This window comes from Bubalus bubalis, chromosome 1 (assembly GCF_019923935.1).
Source record: "Bubalus bubalis isolate 160015118507 breed Murrah chromosome 1, NDDB_SH_1, whole genome shotgun sequence".
In the NCBI taxonomy this organism is placed as follows: Eukaryota; Metazoa; Chordata; class Mammalia; order Artiodactyla; family Bovidae; genus Bubalus; species Bubalus bubalis.
The window spans coordinates 90100710-90128647 of record NC_059157.1 but is presented as its reverse complement, the minus strand read 5'-3'; the positions used below and the strand labels follow the sequence as shown (position 1 = coordinate 90128647).

The 27938-nt window shown below is 40.9% G+C and overlaps 1 protein-coding gene across 9 annotated transcripts in view; it reads right to left on the bottom strand.

Annotated features, from left to right (window-relative positions):
• Nucleotides 1-3290: 3290 nt before the first annotated feature.
• Nucleotides 3291-27938, bottom strand: part of LNP1 (leukemia NUP98 fusion partner 1) — a 40516-nt gene continuing 15868 nt past the window's right edge. For 4 of the 9 annotated variants that reach the window (XM_006058737.4, XM_025282629.3, XM_006058741.4 and 1 more), the window contains 3 exons: nucleotides 17384-17584; nucleotides 8534-8767; nucleotides 3291-4465 (listed from right to left, as the gene is read on the bottom strand). In XM_006058737.4, the coding sequence (XP_006058799.2) occupies nucleotides 4316-4465; nucleotides 8534-8767; nucleotides 17384-17545 (546 nt within the window). In that variant the 5' untranslated portion in view covers nucleotides 17546-17584 and the 3' untranslated portion in view covers nucleotides 3291-4315. Of the gene's footprint in view, nucleotides 4466-8533; nucleotides 8768-17383; nucleotides 17585-23383; nucleotides 23433-27938 lie in introns of all 9 variants that reach the window. The other 5 variants (XM_044940961.2, XM_025282595.3, XM_025282605.3 and 2 more) reach the window with 2 other exon arrangements.

Here is a 27938-nt window from a genome sequence, read left to right as displayed (position 1 = left end):
TTAGTTCCTCTTCACTTCTGCCATAAGGGTGATATAATCTGCATATCTGAGGTTATTGATATTTCTCCCGGCAATCTTGATTCCAGCTTGTGCTTCTTCCAGCCCAGTGTGAAGAAAAGCTGAAGAAAGTTGAGTGACAAAGAATTGATGCTTTTGAACTGTGGTGTTGGAGAAGACTCTTGAGAGCCCCTTGGACTGCAAGGAGATCCAACCAGTCCATCCTAAAGGAGATCAGTCCTGGGTGTTCATTGGAAGGACTGATGCTGAAGCTGAAACTCCAGTATTTTGGCCACCTTGTGCAAAGAGTTGACTCATTGGAAAAGACCCTGATGCTGGGAGGGATTGAGGGCCAGAGGAGAAGGGGACGACAGAGGATGAGAGGGCTGGATGGCATCACTGACTCGATGGACATGAGTTTGGGTAAACTCTGGGAGTTGGTGATGGACAAGGCCTGGCGTGCTGCGATCCATGGGGTTGCAAAGAGTCAGACACGACTGAGTGACTGAACTGAACTGAGATAGGGAACATAAGAGGAGGGAAAGACAGGGGGCAAGAAATAATAATGTACTTTTTAAAAGTGAGTTTGAGGGAATTTCCTGGCAGTCCAGTGGTTAGGACTCCATGATTTCACTGCTGAGAGCCCAGGCTCAATCCTGGGTCTGGGAACTAAAATCTCACCAGCCTTGTGGTATGACCATAAAATTAATTTAAAAATGAGTTTGCAATGCCTATGAAAACTGCAACTAGATATATGTCTAAGGTCCAGTTGTGTGTGTGGGTGTGGTGCTCAAGAGAAAGGTCTGCATCACAGGAAGAGATTTAGGGGCCATTTGGGGCTTCCCTGGTGGCTCAGATGGTAAAGAATCTCCCTCAAGGCAGGAGACCTGGGTTCAATCCCTGGGTCAGGAAGATCCCCTGGAGAAGGGAATGGCAACCTACCAGTATTCCTGCATGGAGAACTCCATGGACAGAGGAGCCTGGCGGGCTGCAGACCATGGGGTCAGTTGGACATGACTGAGTGAATAACACACCACATAGGTAGCTGACCCCATGGGAATGTTTGAGATTGCTCAAAAAGAATAAGGGGAGTCAGACATACACCTAGAACACATGCCTAGACAAAGCCTAGAGGAAAGCCAACATTTAAGGGTTAAGGATTCCTCAACAAAGACTAACCAAGAATGATCAGTGAAGTCCAAGGAACCAGAGAATATAGATCATAACAACCAGAGAGGACTTCAGAAGGGAGAGAGTGGTCAGCAATGTCAGAAGCTGCCAGATAGTCAAGCTAAGGAAGTAGAGCAATGTTTTCATACAATTTGACAGTAAAGGGGACAAGAGTGACTTTGAAGAGAACAGCTTCCAAAGAAGGTAAGGATAAAAGTCACATTGCCACAGACTGAAAATTCAGGGAGGAATGTAATAGATACTCTTCAGGAAGTTTTCTGTGAAAGGAAAGATAGCTAAGGTAGTAATTCAGGGAAAACAAAGTGTTAGTCACTCATGTCTGACTTTTTGCAAGCCCATGGACTATGGCCCACCAGGCTCCTCTGTCCATGGAATTCTCCATGCAAGAATATTGCAGTGGGTAGCCAACCCCTTCTCCAGGGGATCTTCTGACCCAGGGATCAAACTTGGGTCACCTGCATTGCAGGCAGATTCTTTACCGTCTGAGCCACCAGGGAAGGCCAGGGTGGTAACTATTGGCTATTAAAAGTGGTACCTACTGATATGTTATGAGGGAAACTTTCTAAGACAGAACAGACTTGAGCACATTCTAAGCATGTTTCCTTTGTAATAACCATTAAAATTATGCACTCAACTATTTTATCGACTTCAAAAGATGTTATATTATTAACTGAAATGAGTTAATGTTTGGACATAAGTTGTGTGTATCTGTGCACATGGATAATATTCTGAAAAGACAGAAAATAAAGTATATCTCTGAGTAAGTATAATAAGAATTTTTAATTTTTATTCTCTTTCTTTTATATCTTTATTATGACAAGTGTTGTTTTATTTTAAAACAAATTTTAAAAAGGCAATAAATAGGCAAAGTCATATTCAGAGAGTCCTCCCTTTTCCATGTACAATGGTCCTGAAAGTGTGCTGAAAATGGACTTTCCTTCAATTTGATAAAATATAGAATAAAATTCCTAATTCTGATTTTTGCAGGTATCATCATCCTTGAAGGGGAAGAACCTTCACACGTATCCTGGCTGGAGTGGAAGGTGGCTACTCTCTCAGTCAGCCAGCCGACGCGACCCGAGAACTCCAGGTATTTCTCCTTCCCATGGGTGGGCCACTTCTCCCCAGACCTTTATGTTGGGGCCACAGCAATGCATAGATCATCCCCACTTCTAAAATTTGGTTAGCAAGACTGAAAAGTACCCAAAGCAAAGGTGGGGAAACCAGTATTTTCCCCACAACTACAGCAGAACACAAACCTCGAAGGCAGGTCAGGTCCCATTCTCCACCTTGGTAGCAAACACACCAGGTACTAGATTGAAGTCATCTTGTACTTGTGTGAAAAAGCATCATTGGGAGGCTACATGAAAGTATCAACCCAAAATGGTGAAGGTACAAGTTGTATGAATTGAAAGAATGCAAGTTAATGATCATCAATATTTTACTTTTATTTCACTGTTTTCCTCTTCTCTTTTTCTTTCTTTTTACTAACTATGCCAAAGCTAGTTTGTTCTTACATAAGCAATCAGTTGTGGTATAGTTCTGGGAGATCTTTACAAAATAGAGATTCTTGCTACCCTTGGGCATTTAAAGATCCAAGACAGAGATAAAGAATAAAAAGGGGGCAGGAATAGAGACCCAGATGTAGAGAACAGATTTATGATTATGGACACAGCAGTGGAAGAAAAGGGTGGGACGGATTTGAGAGGGTGGCATTGAAACCTATACATTACCATATGGAAAACAGAGAGCCAGTGGGAAGTTGCTGTATGACACAGGGAGCACAAATCCAGTGTTCTGTGACAGCCCAGAGGGGTGGGATGGGGAGCGGAGGGAGCTTCAAGAGGAGGGGACATATATATATATATAATATACACTTATGGCTGATTCACATTGTTATATGGCAGAAACCAACACAACGTTGTTAAGCAATTATCCTCCAAGTAAAATTTTTTTTAATTTTAAAAAAAGAATAAATAGGGAGATTTCAACTATCTCTCCTCCTAGGGAAAAAAAATAGAATATGGGCTCAACGTGTTTAATTAACCTGACTGTGGTGATGGTTTCACAAAGAATGTCAAATACATACACGTCGATCATCATGCTGAACAATTTAAATATATACAAATTTATTCATCAATTATACTTCAATAAAGCTGGAAAAAGAATAAAAAGTCCCTGCTTCAACAGCACATACAGTAACATTGGAACTTCTCTGGACACACAGAAGATTAGCACAGCGCGTGTGTAAGGGTGACGTGCAGATCTGTGCGAAGCATTCCATATGTTTCAAATAAGTCATGAGGTGTAATGTACAGCAAGGTGACGATAGTCAACAATACTGTATTGTATATTTGAAAGTTGCTAAGAGAGTAAATCTTAAAAGTTCTCATCATCAAAACTATAACCCATTTCCAAGTCCTGCTTTTCTCATTCACCTCTACCCATTTACAAGCAAATCACACACAGACTAAGTCAGGACCCTCTGCCAAAGGGAAAAAGATGTCCTGCCTCAGGTTAGGAACATGAGTCAGAATGAGCTGAGCTCTGGCCCTAACTCTGATTACCACCTCAGCAGTGAAAGACAGAACTTTCCTAAACTCCAGTTTCCTCTGCCAACAAGTGAAAAGACTACACCCCACCTTGGGAGTGGTGAGGACTATTTCAGGTCATGCTTTCAAACTCTCCGCATAGTACCTGGCACCTTTAATTACCAGTTCTCATTAAATAATGGCCATTAGACATACTTATTTAATAACTTCTAGTAAGGAGTTCGAGTCACACCAATGACTTTTATTTAAGATTATTTGTGAGGCTGATGTGGAAGAAGGGTTGGTGAAGATGTGTGGGTGGCTCTTTAAATATCTCTCTTTACATTTTCAAGAATAATTTTATTCTATTAAAATACCTTTTATTCTTTCTATTCCCCTAAAAGGCCAACAGAACAGATCATACTCTGAAAAGCAGGTGGGGTATGAAGCAAGCTGTCTTGGGGAGCAGCTGAATCAACCACCCACCTGAGTCACTCAGCATCTGCAGACCCTCTTACAGGTACCGTTCCTGGGTCTGGTGAATTGGGGCTCAAAAAACACAGCAGCGTCGGTAGTTGTGGTGTGGAAGCAAAGGGTTATTTGAGCGCTTTTTCAGACAAGGTGGGCAGGTACGCTTCTCCACGCTCTTCCTTCCTAGAGCTCCTTTTTTCCTCCACTTTCTTGCAAGACCTCACTTCCAGAAACCGGCGTTCTCTCTCATTTCTCTCCTTTCTGCTCTCAGGTCCCTGATAAAGAAGGATTGGAAAAGGGTAGATAGCTGACAACATTCAACATTTTTCCTAATTATCAGAAATGTAGGAAACTCTAATCATTTAGGAGACTTTCACATCTTAGTTTTTAGTAATAAATTAGCACAAGCCTAAGGGTGTTGCTAAAGCTTTAGTCATAAATAAAGGAAGAGGGGCCTTGGGCACCAGCAGATGGTCTGTGGAGGAAACTCAGCCTGCACATGACTTTGCCTCTAAGATACAAAGGGATGTGATTTCACAGTGAAATTAATACTCTTCTGGTACTTTTTGAAAAAGAATGTGGCAAGGGAATCATACATTGAATGATTCTAACCTCCTCACGGTCACTAAGGGCTTGCACTAAGTTTTCAGATAAGGACTAGGTAAAGAATGACGTGTCAAGAATGACATTCAACCACACGAACATTCCCCAACAAGTTGCCCAGGGGTCTGCATTCAATGATCAAATGAACGAACACAGACTGTTGTTCTAGGATGGGGCGATATGACACCAACTAGACTAGAGACCCTACTTCTTAGATTCTACACCTAGGCGGAGGGAGACAATCAACCAATAAGCCTGAAAGGAAATAAAAAAATAACAGGTAGTTATAAATGTAATGGTAACTATAAATAGGGTGATGTGATAGGGAACTGTGTGGAGACTGGGGGCAAGGGGAGAGGTGTGCTTCTTTGGTTTCCATGGTCAGAGGGTTAGTTTCAAAGGAATTACTTACAAAAGACTAGTATTGATAAATGTGGTGATGGTATCTATTTACACTTCAGTTTTTTAAATAAAAAAAATCATTATTCCCCCATTGTCCACTTGAATTGGAAATGCTGCAGAACTCCTGAGTGCCTATGAGGTGAACATAAGCAGTAACACTCAGATGAGCAAGGTCATGACTAGCCCAGCAGGGTGAGCTATGGGGATCTGGTTACTGAGGGGGTGTTATCCTCTGTACAGTGTTAAATTGTTTTCATACTGAGATTATTTCATTTCTATCTATAATGGTCCGCTAGTCAAAATCAGAAAGCAAAACAAATGATGATGCTGAGATACAGGTTAAGAGGGGCTTAAAAATTGTACTAGCCCTGTAAATGTGCCTCCAGATTATTTTCATTAGGTCCAGCACTTGTATTAAATCCATCAATCTGCTCATAATTCATATTTAGCAGCCAGGAATGTCTCTAATCCTTATAAGAACAGTATAAAATAGAGAAAATATAGTGATGATTATTTGCAATTTGGCTTTTCCCTCATTGAGAATAAAGACTATGTGAAAACTGCTCATAATAATGACCTGAAATATTTTTTTCTTATCTTATCACTTAGAAACAAAGTGAGAAAAATTATTTTTAAATGCCAGTTGAGTTTTTCAATATCAAACGGAAAAACTTTAATGTTATTGGTCATGAACAGATCACAAAAGCAGTTTTCTGGCTCTTCTTGATGTTAAAAGATGTAAAATTTAAATCTACATAGTAGTATACATTTGGCCCCCAAATAAAAGGCAATATACATCATTTTTAGATTTGCTGACAAATCACGCTTTTTAATGTAGTTAGTTAGTTTCAGAAAATCGCATCAATTGTTACACAGAAAAATGTTTTAAAGTATGCATTTTCAAAATTATTTTATTTGGAATGAAGAAAAATTGTATAATATAAAAGTAATATAAAATTTAAAATATTTAATTTAAAATTATTTATCATATATATTGATCACATAATATGAAAAGCATTTTAATGATTTTGTAAATTCCTAGCAGGTTTATAGGTTATTATACAGTTGTCCCTCAGTATCCTCAAGGGGACTGGTTCCAAAACCACCCACGGGTACCAAGATGCATGGATGCTCAAGTTCACAAGTACAGAACCCAAGGACATGAAGGGCCAACTATATACAACTATGAACAGAGTTCTTGAGTCAAAAAAGTTGAAAAGGCTGCCTTGGTTATCTTGGCACTCAAAAGGAAGAACTTGAGAAATGAATGAAACAAACATTATTATATTTTAAGGATAAGGTAATGACATCTCTTTAAGTAAGAAAATTGATTTCACATTTACACACTTATGTAAACATGTGATATGAATTTTTTCTGTGGCCAACAGAATCAACAAAGAATTGTTCTGATTAAATTTTTTTTCAAAACACATTTATATCCTTCCTTACTCTAGAAAGAATTTAAAGCAAGTCAGTTCCCTGATTAATATAATTAATGACTTTAACAAGCAGTTTTGAAACAGATGTGAAAAAATATTTTATTCCTGCCAAAAGCTCATAATGTGAATCTAATCATGAGGAAATATCAGATGATTTCAAACTGAGCTTCATTCTAAAACATAACCAGCCAGTCTTATGAAAGATAAAGACTCAGGCATTGCTGCAGAAATAAAATAGCTTAAAGGGACATGAAAATCAGTTGTAACACATGATCTGGAATCTTGATATAAAAAATACTATTGGGACAACTGGAAAAATAGGAATAAGGCCAATAGATAAGATATTCTGTTGGTGTTCATTTCCTGAGTTTAATTACCATACTATATTTATATCCTTGTGCCCTTGTTCGGGGGTGGGAAGGAAAAAGAGAGTAAATGTAAATGGGATAATATGTTCACGTTTAGAGGGAATCTAGGTGAAAGGTGTAGTCTTGGCACTATTCTTGCAACCTTGTTCTAAGTCTGAAAGCATATCTAAAAAAAAAAGTATTAAAAAAAAAAAGACAAAATAGAAACCTTTAATAAGGTTTAGACACAGAAAGTGACCGCTGTTCACTATTCTTCCTTCCTTATTCCTTTTTTGATCCCGTAGAGACAGCACTTACTCAAGGGGAGTCATAGACACACAAGGTCACTGCGACAAAAGTGAAGTGCCACCGTGAGGCAAAGATGCACAGTGACAATCCCAGCAGCCGTCACAGCTAGGCAGAAAGCACCGAGCTCGGGGGACCATGAGGTAGGAAGCCCCTGAGTGTCTTCCCCAGCCAGTCACAAAGCGCAGCTCAAGATCCAGGTGGATCTAGCCTTACTTGTTCGCTCCATCTACTACATGGCAGAAACATTATCGTTACTCTTCTTTTGCAAAATAAAACCAAAATCAAAGACCCACCAAAAAAGAAGTATGCTGCTCAAGGCTGCTCAGTGAACACATTGCAAAGTTGAAAAACTAACCTCCAATTAACTGGCCTCTAGTTTGGGACTTTATGTATCAGTTTCGGCATCATCAGTGGTGCTTCTAGTCCTCCCCCCGTTTCCTGCCTGTTTCCCTTATGCCTCACTTGGATTCCCAAGAGGCCACTGTGACCACTCCCGCTCCTGCTCTCCATGGTGTCCAGAGAGTTCCTTCCGTGTGCTTTTTAAAGATACAGGGGGCACAACGCCATAACAAACTATTTCCTACCAGATTACATAGGGGAGGACAAGAGCATTAGGGACAGCTTTTTCTTTTTCAGATAGCGAAAGGAGAACAAATCACAATTATTTGTAATAAGGGTGATAGGAACAGTCTCAAAGAACTAGAGGACATTGGTAACAAAACATTCCAACCAGTACTTCTTCAGGAATTCTTCCTACACCCAATGTCTTTAAATAATAATAATTTAAAACCTATATGTACATCTGGGCTATCTAAAACAGGTGTCATTTTCCAAAGATCTCAATGCTGCTGCTGCTGCTAAGTCGCTTCAGTCGTATCCGACTCTGTGCGACCCCAGAGACGTCAGCCTACCAGGCTCCCCCGTCCCTGGGATTCTCCAGGCAAGAACACTGGAGTGTGTTGCCATTTCCTTCTCCAATGCATGAAAGTGAAAAGTGAAAGTGAAGTCGCTCAGTTGTGTCCGACTCTTTGCAACCCCATGGATTGCAGCCCACCAGGCTCCTCCGTCCATGGGATTTTCCAGGCAAGAGTACTGGAGTGGGGTGCCACTGCCTTCTCTGAAAGATCTCAATGCCAAACTGTAAATAAGAAGCTAGATTTGTTCTCCTCAAACTGGGAGAGTATGAACCCTTTGAGTTTCCTTTTTTAAGACAGCTTAAATATTCAATAACTCTGTTACATACCAAAGAGACGGAACGTTTGGTTCTAAAGCACAGTTGCTGTTCAAAGGAGTGTGAAAATGACTGAATTTTGGAATGGGATCTTCCTTTTGATTCCATTAATGGCTCCTTGAATGACCCATCCCCTGAGCACTTTCTGTGATCCCGCACATGAGTGTGGCATCGAAATCCCTGGTCCTCATAAGAATACCTTCTAGGATGGCTGGCAGATGACATCATTCTGGGAAGTACAGGAAACTGGGAATACAGAATAAAAAATGTTACAATATAAAGAGACTGCACAATATTAGCACAGAGACAGAATGTCCATAGATTACTAACCAAAGGAATCTCATGTTGAACTGAAATTTTATCTTCTTGATCAGTAGGACCTTTCTACAGCAATGAGGCAGTGGAGTCAATTGGTCAAAACATTAAATATCCCAAGATTAGCTTTGTTGCTTCTGTATCATTAGGGTGGTATAATCAAGTGTCCCAAGCCTTAAACTGACATGTAAAAAAAAAATTTCAAAATAATCAAATGAAAATTTTAAAGAAGCCATAAACATTAAAAAAAATAATACAAAGATGAATAGTTGTGTGATTTCTGTATGGAGAAGGAATTTCTAAGAGCAGAGAACAATAGAAGAAGTCAAAAGGAAAAAAAATTAATTTAATTACATAAGTAAAGCTAATATACATGAAAACAACACAAAATTATGCAGTGGGCCAAAAAAAACCAAAATATTTGCTACATTTTACTAATATTGAATAAATACTCTGAAGATAAATAAGTATATTCACATATACATACAAACATAGAGGTCAGGTAACACAATGACAGCAACAGAAGATGATCAACAACTGGAAAATGATCAAAAGACAGAGTTCTGAGAAGCCAAACTTTTGAAAGAATTGTGACATTTGCTGTCCTAATTTCTCTTACTCTCCAAACCACTCCAATCCAGCTTTTGCAGCCACATGTTAGTTAGGATATTGGTCCCCATGTTGCCAAATGCTGTGCATGTTTTAGCCTTTCGTCCTCCATGTAACCTCCAACCCAGGTGCCTAGGGAGCCATTCTGAAACAGTCTTTCTCTCGCCTTCTGCCATGGCACCTTCTTGGTTTCCCTTCACCTTTCTGCCACTGCGTTTTAGAGGTTTGCTCACTTCTCCCTTCTGTCTGCTCACAACTGTTGGAGTCCCAAGCGCTCTAAACCAGTCCTCCCTCCCTTCCTTTGCTTTCTCACTTAACACTGTCTCCCTAAATGTCTTACCCCCAGACTTCAATTTCTATCTATACCCTAGTTTCCTCATTTATACTGACTTCTCCCCTGAGCTTCTGCCCGCTCAAAACTTCTCTTCTTGGTTTCCCATAGGCACACAACCTGATCCGTCCAAATTCGAACTCATTGCCTCTCCTCCCCAGACCTGCTTCTCAAGTGCCCCTCAATTTAGAAAAGGCATCGCCATTCACCTGGTTGCTTGGGCCACCTTCCACATCCAATTGCCAAGTCAGTAGGATCCACCTCTCAAGTGTCTCTGAAAACCACTCACTTTTTTCCAGTGCCACCGTTACTACCCTAATCCAAGTCATCATTACCTTTCGCCCAGATTACAGTAGCAGCCTCCTTCCTAGTTGGAGCTATCCTGGGTTCACTCTTACTCACTTTATTTCACTTTCCCCACAGCACCCAGCATAGTTAAAACAACTGCAACAAACATACCCCATCACACTTCATCTTGCACCACCCTCACCTCCTCATGGACGCAGCCTCGCTGGTCGCTTCCTGCAGCTCACTTGCTCCTAGCCAGCACAGGCATTTTCACAAGAGGTCCTCTCTGGCTGTGACCCCACCCCTTCACTTCATCACCAGCTAATCGCACTTCACTCACAGTGGAAACCACACCCCCCAAAAAGCCTTGCCTACCCCCTTGATTGGTCCAGGCCCCTGAAGCACTGTTAGACACTCTCCCTGAGGTCTTATACTTCTTCATGACGCTTTTCACAACTGTCGTTGATCTTCTGGTTGATTCTGTTACACGTCTCTCTTCTCCAGTAGACTGTGTGGTCCACGTGTCAAGGGCTACGTAACATTCTCTCCTAGAAACTCAGTACACAGCACTTTGCTGCCTTCACAGCATGAGTTTATTAAATATACATTCAATGAATAAAAGTATAAAGAATGAAAGAAAAAGAAATACCAAGTGGTGAAAACTGTTTAGGCTTATTAGTAGTCAAAATTATGTTAAAATGAAATGACAACCAATTTTGCCTTTTGGGTTAGCAAAAAAAAGGTTTTTTTTTTGTGTTTGTTTGTTTGTTTGTTTTTTAATAATACTAACACTAGCAAGAGTGCAAGGGGATAGGCACTGTCATTCCTTGCTGGTAGCAGGACTATAAATGGATACAGCTTTCTTGGAAAGCTGTTGACAATATGAATCAAAAGGCTTAAAATAAGGTCCTCATTGCACATGGGCTGAATTGTGTCATCCCTTCCCCCACAACCTGCCCCACCAAATTCACATATTGAAGCCCCATGTGAATAGCTCACAATGTGACTGTATTTGGGGGTAGGGCCTTTAAAAATTAACTTAAAATGAGGCCATCAGGGTGGCCCTAATCCACTCTAACTAGTGTTCTTATAAGAGGAAGAAATTGAGAGACACCAGGGACATACTCATATGGAGGAGAGACCACGTGAAAACACAGGGAGTAGACGTTTTCTATAGATGTTTTCTGTACTGACCACTTATATTGTCAGTAAAAAAAGAATAATAATACGCTAAAAAATTGAGACTGGGACACAGAAGGACAAATACTTCATGATTCCACTTATATAACATCCGAAATGGTCAAGCTCCTAGAAGGAAGGACTAGAATGGTGGGTGCCAAGGGCTGGGGCAGTTGCTAATTAGCAGGTATAACATTTCAGTGCGCTGGTTCAGAGGCCACGCTTCCCCTGCAGGGGGCGTGGTAGCACCCTTTGTCAAGAGGACTGAGATTCCACATGCTTCACGGCGCAGCCAAACTAAATAAATAAATAGTAAGTTCTAGAGTTCTGCGGTACAACCTTGTGCCTAAAGGTAACAATACTGTATCGTGCACTTAAAAATCTGCCAAACAGGATAAATCTCATGTTACATGTTCTTATCACATCAAAAATCTTAAAAAATAAAATTTAAAAGATGTGAGACTGGGAGTGAAATGTATGTGTTTGTACAAATGTTCTTTTCCATTGATAGGCATAAAAAAAAATGGCAAGGGTTTCCATCACAATGTAAATAAAGTGTACCCTTAATATCTCCTTATGTCAGATGAAATTTCCAGTTAGTCTGTTTAGGTGCGGAAGCTTGTGAGAAACAAGCTTTAAAAGCACTCTAACTGGTAACATAGAAACATATATTACCATATGTAAAATAGATAGCCAATGGGAATTTGTGTATGTCTCAGGGAACTCAAACTGGGGCTTGGTGACAACCTAGAGGGGTGGGATGGGGAGGGAGGCAGAAGGGAGGTTCAAGAGGGAGGGGAAACATGTATACCTACGGCTGATTCAAATGCAGAAACCAACATAATACTGTAAAGCAATTATCCTTTGATTACAAATAAATAAACACACACACATAAAAAGCACTCTAATTGGTTACATGGAAATTTTCCCACTTTTAAAAATGTTTTCTTAGTAAGCAAGCTCTACTTTTGGAATTTTATATGCCCTTCTAATGCAATTTCCCCCACAAAGACTTGAATCAATGCCCTAAAAAGCTTTTTTTTTTTTTTTCAAGGTGTGGAATGTCACTTCCACGTCCATGGATCAACCTTATCCATCTATCTCCTGTGCTGTGACGCAGGTCCTCGTGTGAGGCATGGGATCCCCCACACTCTGAGCTCATGACCTGGGCTCCCCGGCTCCCAGGCTACAAAGCCTGCAGCAGGCATGGACTTGTTGGAGCACTCCCAGGAGTTAATAGTGCTCTGACTAGAAAAGAGTGCTCTGAACAACCTTGCTATTTCTCACAGGGATGCCAGAAAACCATTTCTCTCCAAAAAAAATCCTATGCACTCTTGACTCCAAGCCATAGGTTCTTGCCTTTTGAAAATATAGTTATGTAACACCTTCACTCCAAGAACTACTTGAAGTTTTTTATTCTGGGTGTAATTATAATCACCCTTCAATTGTACCCCTCCTGCCCTCTGAGTAAATGCAAGCACCTGAGCATGATGAGAAATAATTGGGGAAAAGATCCAGGTGTTGAGATAATTAAGACCCATGTTGAATCTTAGTGCACTGTGTGTATCAGGCTCTCTGGGGACCAGGCCTTATCTCTAATCTCTGAACAAATCCTACAAGGGAGTCATTCTTCCCCTTTCACAGATGAGGAAAATGAATCTTGGTTTGGCTAAGAAACTTGCCTAAGACTTACATGACTAGTGACTTTATGGAGAGCTAAATGCTTAAGCATAAGATGTCTCTTCCTTGGATTATTGTAGTTGTTGTTGTTTAGTGACTAAGTCATGTCTGACTCTGTGACCCCACAGAATGGAACCTGCCAGGCTCCTCTGTCTATAAGATTTTCCAGGCAAGAATACTGGAGTGGGTTGTCATTTCCTTCTCCAGGGGATCTTCCCAACCCAAGGATCAAATCTGCATTTCCTGCTTGGCAGGCTGATTCTTTACCTCTGAGCCACCTGGGAAACCCCTTAATCAGATTAATAATCCCAAACTTGTACCTTCAACAACAGCAACAAGTTCATTCTATTTCTAAGTGAAACATGGCTTTAAACAATGTACCAGTTTATACAAAATCTTATTACAAAAGTAATAATAATTTGTCGGTCTTTAGGAAATAGTCTAAATGAATTTTATGTGAGGAATATTAACTGCCTATCAACAGAGCCAAGAGATTTATAAATTAGTCAATTAGCATTATACAGAAACAGCATCAGGAAAAAAAGGTTCAACTGGTAAAATGGTAGGTCGATACCATCCACTGGACCTCCTTTAGGGAAACTAAAAGACAATTTAAACTCTGACACATAAGGAAAAAGAGGAGGAGGAGGGAGAGGAGGTGGGATAGAGAGGGGGAGAAAAAGTGCTTACTCGGTCCCAGGCACTGTTCTAAGCACACTGCACACACTACTCACTGAATCCTAAGAACACCTGCATGATGTATGCACTGTTTTCATCGATCCCATTCACAAAGACGGCCTCTGAGACAGAGGGAGGTTATGCAGCCAGCAGTAGACACTGGGAGGCACCTCAGAGCCCTCACTCTTACTCCACTCTGCTGCCTTCCCAGAAACTCCTCTATCTTGGCCTCTATTGATAGTAGAAGAGAGGAAACAAGTCCAGGGAACATTAATGATAAATGCTCCCCTGTAGAACTGTCACTGATGCCTGAAATTTATTACTAATTTCTTTGGATCAAGTTTGTCTCCTCTTGAAATGGAATACAAATTTAAGCTGAAAAACAAGGAACCACATTAGTCACAAAACTTTAGGGCATCCCCTTCGTTTCAGGTGTGAGAAATCCTCTAAGGGGGCCAAGGCCCACCCTACCCCTGTAGTGAGCAACTGCTGGAGAACCACCACTGAAGTGAGATACTACAATGGTGAGAGTGTGTAACAACCCTTAGGTCAGTCAGTCAAAAAAGTTAAAATTAGATATATATTCTACAGTTTTCTTCCCTGGTAGCTCAGCTGGGAAAGAATCTGCCTTAATGCAGGAGATCCTGGCTCAATTCCTGGGTTAGGAAGATCTGCTGGAGAAGGGATAGGCTACCCACTCCAGTATTCTTGGGCTTCCCTGGTGGCTCAGATGGTAAAGAATCTGCCTGCAATACGGAAAACCTGAGTTCGATCTCTGGGTTGGGAAGAGCCTCTGGAGAAGGGAACAGTTACCCACTCCAGTATTCTGGCCTGGAGAACTCCATGGACAGAGGAGCCTGGTGGGATACAGTCCAAGGGGTCACAAAGAATCGGACCTGACTGAGCGACTTTCACTTCATTTCACTTCGGCAGTTTTAAATTAAGACTATAAAGACAGAATATAAAATTGGTTAAAGGTGATTGTTTTTAAAAAGAAAAAAAAAATCCCTTGGGGTACAGATAGGTAAGAGGTTTATTTTGAACCCCCTCAAATGATATGAAGTGGACCAGCACATGTTGTGCCTATGTGAGCATCGAAGAAGCACTGAGAAAGCCCAAGGCCAGGGAACTCAGTTCCCCCTTGAAGAGGTCTATCATTCAACATAATCCTCACTTCCACTAGGCCCTAACTGTGTAGAACAAAGCTAAGAGAACCACATTAATCTGAAGATGACTAGAAAGTCAAATCAACTACTTAAAATTCACTTTCAGTGAGTAGAATAAATAAGGGATATGGAGATTTTTCTACTTCAAGTTTGTACTCATGTGACAATGGAGGGAGGAAGATTTGTTCAATAATGAGAGAGACGAAAAAAAAATTTTTTTTTTCACACAAGTACCTCAGAACAGTAAAGTTAGATTTTTAACTTGATTTAAATCAGCAATCACAGATTATAATGAGTCTTGTCAAAAAGTAGTGTGTGTTCTCTATAATCTAAGAAATTTGTAATAAATTTCAGGCATCAGTGACAATTCTACAGGGGAGCTTTTACCATAATGCTCCATGGACTTGTTTCCTCTCTTCTACTACCAGGAGAAGCCAAAAGTAGCAGTGTTCTCTAAGATGGAGCAAGCTTTATACCTTGTCTACCTCATTCTTTCTGCCAAATTTGTATTTTCCACCAGCTTGGACACGCCACAAGCACAGACGCCATATATGTCTTCTTTTCCCCTGTAATCCTATTGTGCCTTGAACAACAACTGGCGCACAGTCGGTGTTCGATAAATATGTGTGATGATTTAATGTTCCATCACTATGGTTTTGCAAGAATCGTGAGGCTGAAGACCCATAGTGGAAACCACATGCAAATAGGAAAGAAGGGGAAAATTCTTCGCATGAATATAAAACTGATGGATGTAGGCTACTAACAGGTTGCAACAAGGGAGAAGCCTTTGAGTGGAGCAGTGGGGAGAGAAAAAAAAAAAAAAAGATAAGGCTAAGAGTAAGCTTTTTTTATTTTAAGTTGTTTCTGAGCTCAAAGCAAAACACAAAACTTGAAAACCTAATTGTTCTCATATCTCCAAAGTAAGAAAAATTTGAGCACATTTTAGAGTCAGGAAAAGTTAAGTATCCAACTACAGATTCACTTCAGAAATACAGGCATTGTGTGAGGAGGGATGAGGAATCAGGCCCTCCATTCTCCGGGACTCTGCCTCTTTTGCCCGGGGTCTCCCAATCTGCGCTCTGTGTTTCATGCTTTCTCTACTCAGTTAGGTCGTCATGTTTCGCCCATGCTTTTGTTTCCTTAAATAAACACATGCTTTCTGCATGCTAGTCTGCTAATTATGGAATTGTCAACTCGGAGAATCGAAACAGGTTAACTCGGGCAGATGCCCAAAGCCAGTATAAGCAGGAAAAGATAGATGGATCCTCTTTAGAAATGTTATACACAGAAATTCTGCTATTCTCCAATAGTTTAAGGCAAACAACATTGCAACCTACAAGTGGACTCTCTAAATAGGGTAGATCATCCTAGTTTTTAAAGTCTAATAAATGCTAAAATCTATTCAAGAAACTATTATTTTATGTCATGTTTATTTGTTTTCATATTTTGGTGGCTCCAAAGGGCTGTTGTGATAAACAGTGAACCTCATTTTTTTTCTCTTTGTTTCTCCCTGGTTCTCGCTGTTTGGCTAAACACTAGTCATATTCCTGGTTCACACATTATGAATACCTCCCTCAGTGTGGGCCATAAAAGATTAAAACATGAGCATAATAAGCAAGGGTTTATTTTATAACAGAATTATGGAAAGTGAGACTAGAAGGGTTCTTGTAGATCATCCAGTGCAACCTCTGTCTTTTTTCACTTAAAGAACCTGGAGTTCAGTGAAATGTTGAAATGCTCCCTTGGTCCCTGATTATGCTTTTTAAGAGAACTATTTTCAAATATTTGTGTCTCAAAGAGGTCTCATTCCTCAAACTTGCTGATCATTTGGAGTATAAGACTGCTTTACATGCTTTAATATACTTCACATACATTATGCTTCTGGGAACTTCAGAGCCAAAAATAAAATAACATCACCCCTGAAACTTATTTGGTTCTGGAGTTAGCATAGCAGGGGGTTGGAGATATATTCTCTGGTAGCTGGAATTCTAAGTGCACGTGTACCCACTGCCGAGTCCACACCTGGTCAGGTCCACCCATTTCCCTCTCAAGAGCTCTCCTGTCCCCTGCCTAGCCATGGAAAAACAGTGCTGAGGGTGGTAGAATGTTGGCTTTCTCTCCCACCAGGAAACTAAATGAGAACCAGAAGAAAGAGTACATCAAATTGATCAGGGGTAGTGACTTATTAAGTAGAATCCCCAGTTCCTTAGATGCCACCAAATAGTGGAGCTATTTTCAGTATTTCAAAAAGACTGCTGGAAATCAAACAGTGATCCACACCAGTGCTACACAGACTATAACATCAGGTTTCTTTCCTTTGGCTTGAATTATATTACCTCTCAATAGGATTATCCCAGGCTTATCAGGAGCTCTGAGTAGCAGTTAAACATATCTTAGGTTGCTAAAAATGAAGGAATCATTACTTAATAGATGAAAATCAGGTCCCTTGGAGGACAAGATTAAATGATAAAAGGGATTTTTTGTGAGTATAAAAAAAGGTTTGGAAGTACTCATTTCAACCAAAGAAAACTTTGTATCATAGGACCCTCAAAAAAATAGAAGAGAAAGCCCCCTCCCCTAGTTTGGTTCTCCCCTGGTTCCATTGTAACAACTCACTGGGCAGGGCAGGGAGCTTTTCCTGTAACTGGCGTCTTGTGATCCACGGCGGTCCCGGAGTCCTCGCTCATCCTCCTCTATCCAGCTGTGACCCCAGAAGCTGCTCATCCATTTGGCAAAAGACACATCATCATCATCATCATCATCATCTTTGTGCTCCATGTAAAGGCGCTTCAGAATATCCAAGGCCCGTCCCTAAATCTAGCAGAGAGAAATATCACCCAACAGGGCTGACTCGATGAAACCCAGGATCTCCCCAAGTGACAAAACGAAACTGATGTTTTCAAATGGTCTCTGATAATGGAATCCTTAAAGGAGAAAGATTTACTAAACAACCACTTCACAATCAGGCAGCCTCTGGTAATGTCTATTTATAAATTGTGCAGCCCACATTCCCCTCCCCTCCCCCTGTCTTTTTAAATTGAGAGGCTTTTTAATCCTTCCATTGCTGGGGTTCTGCCTCGCAGCCGAAGGGTGGGAAGCACAGTCCACTGCCTGGTTTTCCCTGTGCTTTGTTGCTGATGGCATGTGATGGCCTCTCCAGCTGTCAATGGTGATAGAGCACGACCCTCATAACATGCCTGTCAGCTCCAGGCCAGCTCTAAAACGGGGCCACTTACAAGGGACAGACCGCAGCCTGCAAGATAGCCGGCTATTGGTATGTCATATCTAGAGCCAGATACTCCTAAAAAATAAATTTGATACTGATATAAAATCTAGCTCCTGGGGCAAAAAGAAGGGTTTTTTTTGATGTGCTATTTATACATGTACAAAGGTAAAGGATATACATATGCAATGTGCAAATCTTAAGCGTACGGTCTGATGAATTTGTACACACATATACCCCTGTAATGACCACAACTATTCAGGTGAAGACATTCCCAGCACCCTGGCAGTCTCCCTCTTTTCCCATTCTAATCTCATCTCCCTCCAAAAGGTTAAGATTTCTGACCTCTATCACTGTAGATTAATTTTGCCTGTTTTTGACTTTTCAATGGAATTATATAGTATGTATTATTCTGTGTCACAACATTATGTTAGTGTCCTCGCTTTTATAGTAACAGTAGTTCATGCTACATAGTATTGTATAGTATGATTCTCCAACTTTTTAAAAATTCAGTCTACTATTGATGGTCTTTTGGGGCTGTCATATTTGGGTTGTTTCCATTTGGGGCTGTTATTAATAGAGCTTCTATGAACATTAGAGTCTCTCTTAGTAGGCTTTTTCTTCCCCAAGGTAAGGAGAATATTACATTTATTGAGCTCCTACTCTGTGCCAGGTATGGAGTCAAGTATCTTACATATGTTATTTTCATTATTAACAACCCTGTGCTTGGGGTATTTTCATCATATTTTATAGATGAGGAAATTTAATTCATAGATTATCACTTTCCCAAGGTGAAATTACTTCTGAGCAGCATAGCCAAGTTTGAAGCTAGAAGTAAGCCCAGGTTCTCTCCACAGTTCTGCCAGTATTCCAAGAAATTTTTGATAAATTTTATATTTATAAATAGAAGCGTTCTTGGACATATTGCGTATAAAGTTTCTTCCTTGAGCTGTAAAAATTGACTTAACTGTAACCAATGTTCCTAGAGTACTGTTCTACAACTTACCTTACTAAGGGAAAGTAACCAATGCACAAGATGGCTTATATTTTTATTTTTTGCTTTAAATTATAGGGTTCATGCTTGTTACTTTGTAATATTTTTATTAAAGAATGGAGGAAGCCTGGCTTCTCAGTGACCCAGACGAGAAAGGAAAATATATAATCCTATGTCATCACTGTTGGTTGTCTCTGTCATTAAAGAAAGAAATCAGATAATTTTCCTTGGGGAAACAGAACCAGGTTTGTCCACAAAAGATGACAATGGATGGACTTTCTTTTTTTCTGTTTCCCTTAAGACAAAACTGTGTTTTCTTCCAATTTCTGAAAAAAAAAAAAAAAAATCTGGGCAGGGGGTGGAGAACCCAGAGCAGATAATATCTAATTACTTCAAAGTATTGTAGGGAAAAGGAAATAGGACTTCATCTTAAAACCTCTTTGAATAATATCTGTCTCTTGCACTTCTGAGTGTGAAAGTCATTCAGTCGAGTCAGACTCTTTGTGACCCCATGGACTATACAATCCATGGAATTCTCCAGGCCAGAATACTGGAGTGGGTAGCCTTTCCCTTCTCCAGGGGATCTTCCCAACCCAGGGATTGAACCCAGGTCTCCCACATTGCAGGTGAATTCTTTACCAACTGAGTCACCAGGGAAGCCCAAGCATACTGGAGTGGGTGGCCTATCCCTTCTCCAGGGGATCGTCCTGACCCAGGAATTGAACCAGGGCCTCCTGCATTGCAGGCGGATTCTTTACCAGCTGAGCCACCAGAGAGCTCTCCCCTTTACACCCTATGTGCTCAGTCACTCAGTCGTATCCAACCATTTGTGACCCTAGGGACTGTAGTCCCTGAGGCTCCTCTGTCCCTGAGATTTTTCCAGGCAAGAATACTGGAGTGGGTTGCCATTTCCTACTCCAGGGTATTTTCCCAACTCAGGAACTGAACCTCAGTCTCTTGCATCTCCTATCTTGACAGGCAGTTTCTTTACCACTAATGCTACCTGGGAAGCCCTTAATGCCTTACAGGCAAAAACAATTCAGATATTGGAAATGTGCAGAAAAAATGTATCTGTTTATACACACACACACACACACACATATATGAATTTATTATGAGGAATTGGTTCGTGCAATTATAGACCAGAAACCTCACAATCTGCCAGTCTGCTAGCTGGAGACCCAAGAAAGCAAGTGGTGTAATTCAATATGAGTCCAAGGGCCTCCACGGAAAGCAAGGATGTAAGTCCCAGTCCAAGTACAGAGAAGATGAGATGAGATAGCTCAGTTCAAGCAGTAAGGAAAGAAAAAAAGGGTGAATTTCACCTTCATTTGCCTTCTGTTCTATGCCAGTCCTCAACTGATTGTATGATGCCCACCCACAATGGCCAATTTACTTTACTGAGCCCACTGATTCAAATGCTAATCTTATCTAGAAACATCCTCACAGATATCCCCCAAAATAATGTTTAGTGTAGGTGCCCCCATAGCCAGTAAAATTGACATATAAAATTATCACAAAGGAACTAATCCCATTCCCAAGACTCCACCCTCAGGATCTACTTATCTTCCAAAAGGCTCCATCTCCAAATACATCTCTCACAATATGGATCAAGCTTTAACACAAGAACCTTGGAGGACCACAGACACTCAGTTCACAGGAAGCTGCCTACATGACCAGTACCCAGTAAAAACCCTGGGCATTAAGTCTTTAATGAGCAATTGAACAATGTTTCACACATGTTATTTCACACTTAACTGCTGGTAAAATTAAGCACATCTTATGGGAGTGAAATGGAAAGGGAATTTTGGAGGCTTATTCCTGGTATCCTTCAGACTTCACCCAATATGTCTTTACCTTTCTGATTCTATATCCTCTCAGTGCAATAAATTTTATCCACAAGTACAACTATGTGACGAGTCTTGTGGATTATTCCAGCAAATCCCTGAACTAGGGGGTGGCAGTTGGTGTCAAAAGTGGGATTCACTAAAACAACCCCAACTCACTGAAATATGGCTAAAGCAGTGTCTGGAAAAAGGATAAAGGGGACATCATAATAAACTTTTGATGCAAACTGGCTACCTAGTCATCTGTGGTATGAAACATCAGCAGAGATGATGTCTGTTGTAAAAGGTAAAGATTAACTATGGAATTTCAAAATGATACAGGTAAGTCCAGGAGAATCTGCTCATTGAAAGTATTGATTGCTTTTGGCAATGGTAGCTAAAGTGACAAGATTAAAAATTGCAGTTGCAACCTAGATGATGCCTTAGGGTTTTGTTCTCTCCTCCCAGTGGGAGGGGAAAAGATTGTCAGTGCCAAGGCTAAAGCAAGCTTCAGATAAACCAGAAATAAAAGAGAAGGGAAAAGCAATACTCTGTCCTCTGGTACAGTTGCTGCTGCTGCTAAGTCACTTCAGTCGTATCCGACTCTGTGTGACCCCATAGACGGCAGCCTACCAGGCTCCCCCGTCCCTGGGATTCTCCAGGCAAGAACACTGGAGTGGGTTGCCATTTCCTTCTCCAATGCATGAAAGTGAAAAGTGAAAGTGAAGTCACTCAGTCGTGTCCGACTCTTAGCGACCCCATGGACTGCAGCCCACCAGGCTCCCCCGTCCCTGGGATTCTCCAGGCAAGAGTACTGGAGTGGGGTGCCATTGCCTCCTCCATCTGGTACAATAGCCCCTTACACTCCAGCTGGGATTTCTCAGCAGCTGTAATGCCAATCCTGAAAAGTGTTGAGGGGGTTGTACAAACTTGCAATGAAAAAAAGAGGGAGAAAGAAAGAATGGAGAGACTTTTTAAAAAAATGACTTTTTTTGTGGCTACTACTTCTGGTTGTATGATAAAAACTGATACAAAATACTATATGCCTATAATTTCATACATGTTAGAGGGATTATCCCAAATCAGGGAAAGCTCCCCAATAAAAGGTGTTGGTAGAACATAAAATCCTTGCTTTTTGCTGCTGGTGGATGGGTTAAAATTTAAATGCTGGCTATTGAAATCTCACAGCTGATTATTTTTGCTAAGATTTTTGCCTGTTGGAGCCTATGAGAAAGGTAGACAACAAAAAAAAGAGAGAAAATCTCTATAGGAAAATCTACTTTTGAGTTTTAAAAGTCAGGTTTTGATTTGCTAAGTTCTTGCAAAATCAGATGTCTAATTCTTAGAGGCTGATAATTTTCCAGCCTAATGTGCATAGTTTTGAGTGGTTCAATTTGAACTTTAAGTCTGGCAGGATAAAAAGGACCTGGAACCTCACTGTCTGACCCAGTAGTCTCTTGGCTTTGCTGCTGCTAAAGAAGAAAAGTCCTTTTTGGAATCCTGGATTCAGAGATCCTATTTACCTGGACCTAACAGGAGGCTGAGGGCTTGCCAGGTGGCTCAGCGGTAAAGAATCTGCCTGCCAATGCAGGAGCCATAGGAGATGTGGGTTCAATCCTTGGGTCGGGAAGATCCCCTGGAGGAGGAAACAGCAACACACTTCAATATTCTTGCCTGGGAAATCCCATGGACAGAGGAACCTGGCGGCTCCATGGAGGTTGCAAAGTGTTGGACACAACTAAATGACTGAGCATGCATGCAACGTCACATAATGATTGCGAGAGACTGTTCCAACTTCTGAAAGCAGACATAGGCTCAATGAATAGAATCCAGGCTCTGGGAGATATAAGACATCCTCCCCTTCCACCTTGTGGGGCCATAAACTATAAAAACACTATGGATGCTTACTGAACCCCATTGTTCATTTGCAGATGTCCATGGGAAAGGGTTTGTTCTCTGACGGGACCATCTGAAACCAAAATGCTAGTAACTCTATCTAATGTAGGGATGAATTGCATCTCAGATGATTAATCATAAGACACTTGTGATTCCTGTCAAAACTCCAAATTGGGAGAGAGCACATTACGGGGAGTGGGACCTCTCCACCCACTCCTAAAAGATAGGGTTCTCACCCCTCTTCCCAAGGATATCTCACAGTTATTGACTTGTGTTTGGGTTTTACTAATAACATTATTGACAACAGTGGACTGGTAACCTGATTCTAATTCACTCACCTTTCTTTCTTAGTTAGGAATTTTTAGTATTAAATCCCCAGAGATTGAGCTTCTCCAGGCTATTTACCAAATAAATGATCAGGGAGGATAGGGATTGGGGTTATGTAAATCACATTCTGCAAACTTGAAAATTCAGGATTTTGTCCTACAAGTTCCTGAACATGATGTGTCTTTTTGGTTAAGTTTATTAAAAATGTTTTTCTATGTAAATTCATCTATTCCTTTGTTTGAATTTATTAAATTAACACTTATTAAGTGGAGTGCAAGGTGTCAGTTGTGAGCCACACTTCAACAACAGATCACAAGAGAAATTAAAATAGAGAAAAATTAAATACTTACAGGTCCCATGGGTAGGTCAAGGCAGAGTGCAGACAGAGAGAAGCAGGGCCTGGGGAACATGTTTTTATTAGAGTTTATAGGGTAGAGTGCTTTGCCGTTTCCAGGCTAAGGCCAGATTGGTCAGTTCAAACCAGGAAAGCAGTGCTTTGATAAGTCCCATGAAGGTCTCATTGGTCTTATCTAAGAGAGTGTAAGAAGGCACTGGGAGGCAGGGGAGATTGTTGATTGCAAGGGCCTTTGAGGAAGTCATATCAGGAACTTACATTTCCTTGTGATTCTGTGAGCTGCCATCTAGGGCATGGGTTTACCTAAGGGGACTACTGTCCATTTAAGGTCACTGCTGGCCCCTTGGCCAAACAAAACGGATGTTGAGACACAACAGCATGGAGTAGCTTAGCTAAATTCTCAACACTGTCCTTATTCCTAACCCTTCCTGCTGAAAAGTCTAGATCAGAATAAAACATGATTGGGAAAAAATGTAAAGTTAAGATTACTGCATGAGACATACTGATCAAGTGATAACACAGAAAAAACAAAACGCCAACACCTGTGAGATGCAGGGATCGGTGGGCATCAATGATTTCTACTTTTTATAACTGCTGTCTTTCAGAACTGCTCCTGGGGGAATTCTCTGGCGGTCCACTGGTTAGGACTCTGTGCTTTCACTTCCAGGGCCTAGAATTCAATCCCTGTTCAGGGAACTAAGATCCCATAACTCTCCTGGCACAGCCAGAGAGAGAGAGAGAGAGACAAAAGAACTGCTCCTCCACGTCAGTACTGCCTTCACAAGCTGCTTTGAGGTCTTGAATGCAAACAGACTGCTGAGCCTATGATCACACCTAACAACGCTGACTGTCACACGGCAGGGGATGTCCTCAGCGTCTGCGTTTCCAGGAAGAACACCTGAAGATGCTGTCCCCACTCATGAAGCAAATGAACTGATGTCAAAGACAAGCAAAACTGATCGAAACTGCCTTCCTCCTGGAAATGCTTCCAAAACTAGGGACTCGGGACTTTCCTGGCAGTCCAGTGGTTACGACTTCAAGCTTCCACTGCAGGGGGCATGGGTTCAACCCCTGGTTGGGGAACTAAGATCCCAATGCTGCATGGTGCCACCTAAATAAATAAATAAAACTAGGAACTCAACTGAATTATTTGGACTGGACAGAAAGCCCTGAGGCATAAGGACTCACAGTGGGAAGCCACACTGGAGGCCCCATTAACCTGTTTTGCCTGACTAATGTGTGCCTTCATTGGTGTGACTTAACAAGTGCACACTTTTTGTTTCCAAGGGTGCTGTCTGGAATTGTTATTTCTTGTATGTGTACCTTGACTATCAGGGACCACCTCAACTTACCAGACTTGTGTTGTGCCTAAATTGATGGCTCAGGCCAGGTTAAGAAAAGGTTAATATAAAAACTTAAGGAGAAAGCCACCTAGCTTTCTAAGACTGACCTTTATTTTTAATAGGATTTGTTTAAATTGGCTAAATCCAGGATCCCTGGAGGGCCATAATGAAAAGTCAATATTGCAGGATGCTTTCATCCTACTGCATGGGTCCTACTGATAATAATTTTGCTCTAAAAATGCCTTGACCAAGAAGGTGGATGCTGCAGGAAAAAAGATAACACAGTAGTCTGATGCTGCCTATCCTTAGAAAGGACTCATTTCGAGGTTGGCCCTTACCTGGTATCTAGGAACTTGGCTGGCCACCCGTCCTCTGTAGTGATGTAAACTTTCCCTAACTGGAACCCTCCCTACACTATTGTTGGGAACATAAATTGGTGCAGCCACTATGGAGAACAATATGGAGGTTCCTCAAAAAACTAAAACTAGAGTTGCCATATGATCCAGCAATCCCACTTCTGGGCATATGCTGCTGCCGCTGCTGCTAAGTCGCTTCAGTCGTGTCCGACTCTGTGCAACCCCAAAGATGGCAGCCCACCAGGCTTCTACATCCCTGGGATTCTCCTGGCAAGAACGCTGGAGTGGGTTGTTATTTCCTTCTACAATGCATGCATGCATGCTAAGTCGCTTCAGTCTCTGTGCAACCCTATGGACAGCAGCCCACCAGGCTCCTCTGTCCACGGGATTCTCTAGGCAAGAATACTAGAGTGGCTTGCCATTTCTTTCTCCATCTGGGCATATATCCAGACAAAACTATAATTCAAAAAGATAAATGTAGCCTTATGTTCATAGCAGAACTATTTACAAGCGCCAAGACATGGAAACAACCTGTCAGTTGACAGATGAATGGATAAAGAAGATGTGGTTTATATATACAATGGAGTATTACTTAGTCATAAAAAGAACAAAATAATGCCATTTGCAGCTACACAGATGGACCTAGAGATTATTGTACTAAGTGAATAAGTCAGAAAGGGAAAGACAAATACCATAACACTTATATGTAGAATCTAAAATATGATAAGAATGAATTTATTTACAAACAGAAGCAGACTCACAGACACAGAGAAGAGACTTGTGGTTGCCAGGGAAGGGGGCAGGGGATGACCGGATTGGGAGCTTGGAAGTAGAAGATGCAAACTACTATATATAAAATGAATAAACAAGGTCCTACTATATAGCACAGGAAACTATATCCAATATCCTGTAATAAACCATAAGGGAAAACAATATGAAAAAGAATATATATATATATATATATATATAACTGAGTCACTTTGCTGTACAGCAGTAATTAATACAATACTGTAAATCAACTAGACTTCAATCAAAATAAATAAATTTAAAAATATATATATACACAAAACTATATACCAGAAACTAACAAAATACTATAAATTAACTATACTGAATTTAAAAAGAAAGACCACCTCCCAGAATATTGGAAATAAAAGCAAAAATAAACAAATGGGACCTAATTAACCTTAAAAGCTTCTGCACATCAAAGGAAACTATTAGCAAGGTGAAAAGACAGCCTTCAGAATGGGAGAAGATAATAGCAAATGAAGCAACTGACAAACAACTAATCCCGAGAATATACAAGCAACTCCTACAGCTCAACTCCAGAAAAATAAATGACCCAATCAAAAATGGGCCAAAGAACTAAATAGACATTTCTCCAAAGAAGACATACAGATGGCTAACAAACACATGAAAAGATGCTCAACATCACTCATTATCAGAGAAATGCAAATCAAAACCACTATGAGGTACCATTTCACACCAGTCAGAATGGCTGCGATCCAAAAGTCTACAAGCAATAAATGCTGGAGAGGGTGTGGAGAAAAGGGAACCCGCTTACACTGTTGGTGGGAATGCAAACTAGTACAGCCACTATGGAGAACAGTGTGGAGATTCCTTAAAAAACTGGAAATAGAACTGCCTTATGATCCAGCAATGTCCCACTGATGGGCATACACACTGAGGAAACCAGAAGGGAAAGAGACACGAGTACCCCAATGTGCATCGCAGCACTGTTTATAATAGCCAGGACATGGAAGCAACCTAGATGTCCATCAGCAGATGAATGGATAAGAAAGCTACGGTACATATACACAATGGAGTATTACTCAGCCATTAAAAAGAATACATTTGAATCAGTTCTGATGAGGTGGATGAAACTGGAGCCTATTATACAGAGTGAAGTAAGCCAGAAAGAAAAACACCAATACAGTATACTAACGCATATATATGGAATTTAGAAAGATGGTAACAATAACCCTGTGTACGAGACAGCAAAAGAGACACTGATGTATAGAACAGTCGTATGGACTCTGTGAGAGAGGGAGAGGGTGGGAAGATTTGGGAGAATGGCATTGAAACATGTAAAATATCATGTATGAAACGAGTTGCCAGTCCAGGTTCGATGCACGATACTGGATGCTTGGGGCTGGTGCACTGGGAGGACCCAGAGGGATGGAATGGGGAGGGAGGAGGGAGGAGGGTTCAGGATGGGGAACACATGTATACCTGTGGCGGATCTGGCAAAACTAATACAATTATGTAAAGTTTAAAAATAAAATTAAATTTAAAAAAATAAATAAAAAGAAAGAAAGGAAAAAAAAAACTTGCCCTAACTGATAAGAGTGGCCTAAACTGCTTATACAACCAATGTGATTTATGCTGAGCAGCTGCCTTTCTCGTGAAAGTCTAGAGTTTTGGTACATGCCAGGCAGTGCATGCCTACATGACCAGCCTCCAGTAAAAGCCTTGGGTTCTAAGGCACCAGTGAGCTTCCCCGGGACACAACACTTGGCACATGTAGTTACAACCCATTGCTGGAGGAATTAAGCACACAGTGCGTGACTCCACTAGGAAAAGACTTCTGGAGCCTGAGATACGTTTCCTCTAGACTTGACCTAAGCGCATTTTCACTTTGCTGATTTTGCTTTGCCTCTTTTCACTGTTATAAATCTTAGCTATGATTACAGCTACATGCTGAGCCCTGTGAGTTTTTCAGTAAGCCAGCAAACGTGGCGGTATTTTCTGGGACTGCCCAGTGCAGGAAGGAAAGACAACTCTTCAAACATGCGGCCAAAAAATTTTCCCAAAGTAACATAAATTTACCACCAAAAGAAAAAATATCCGG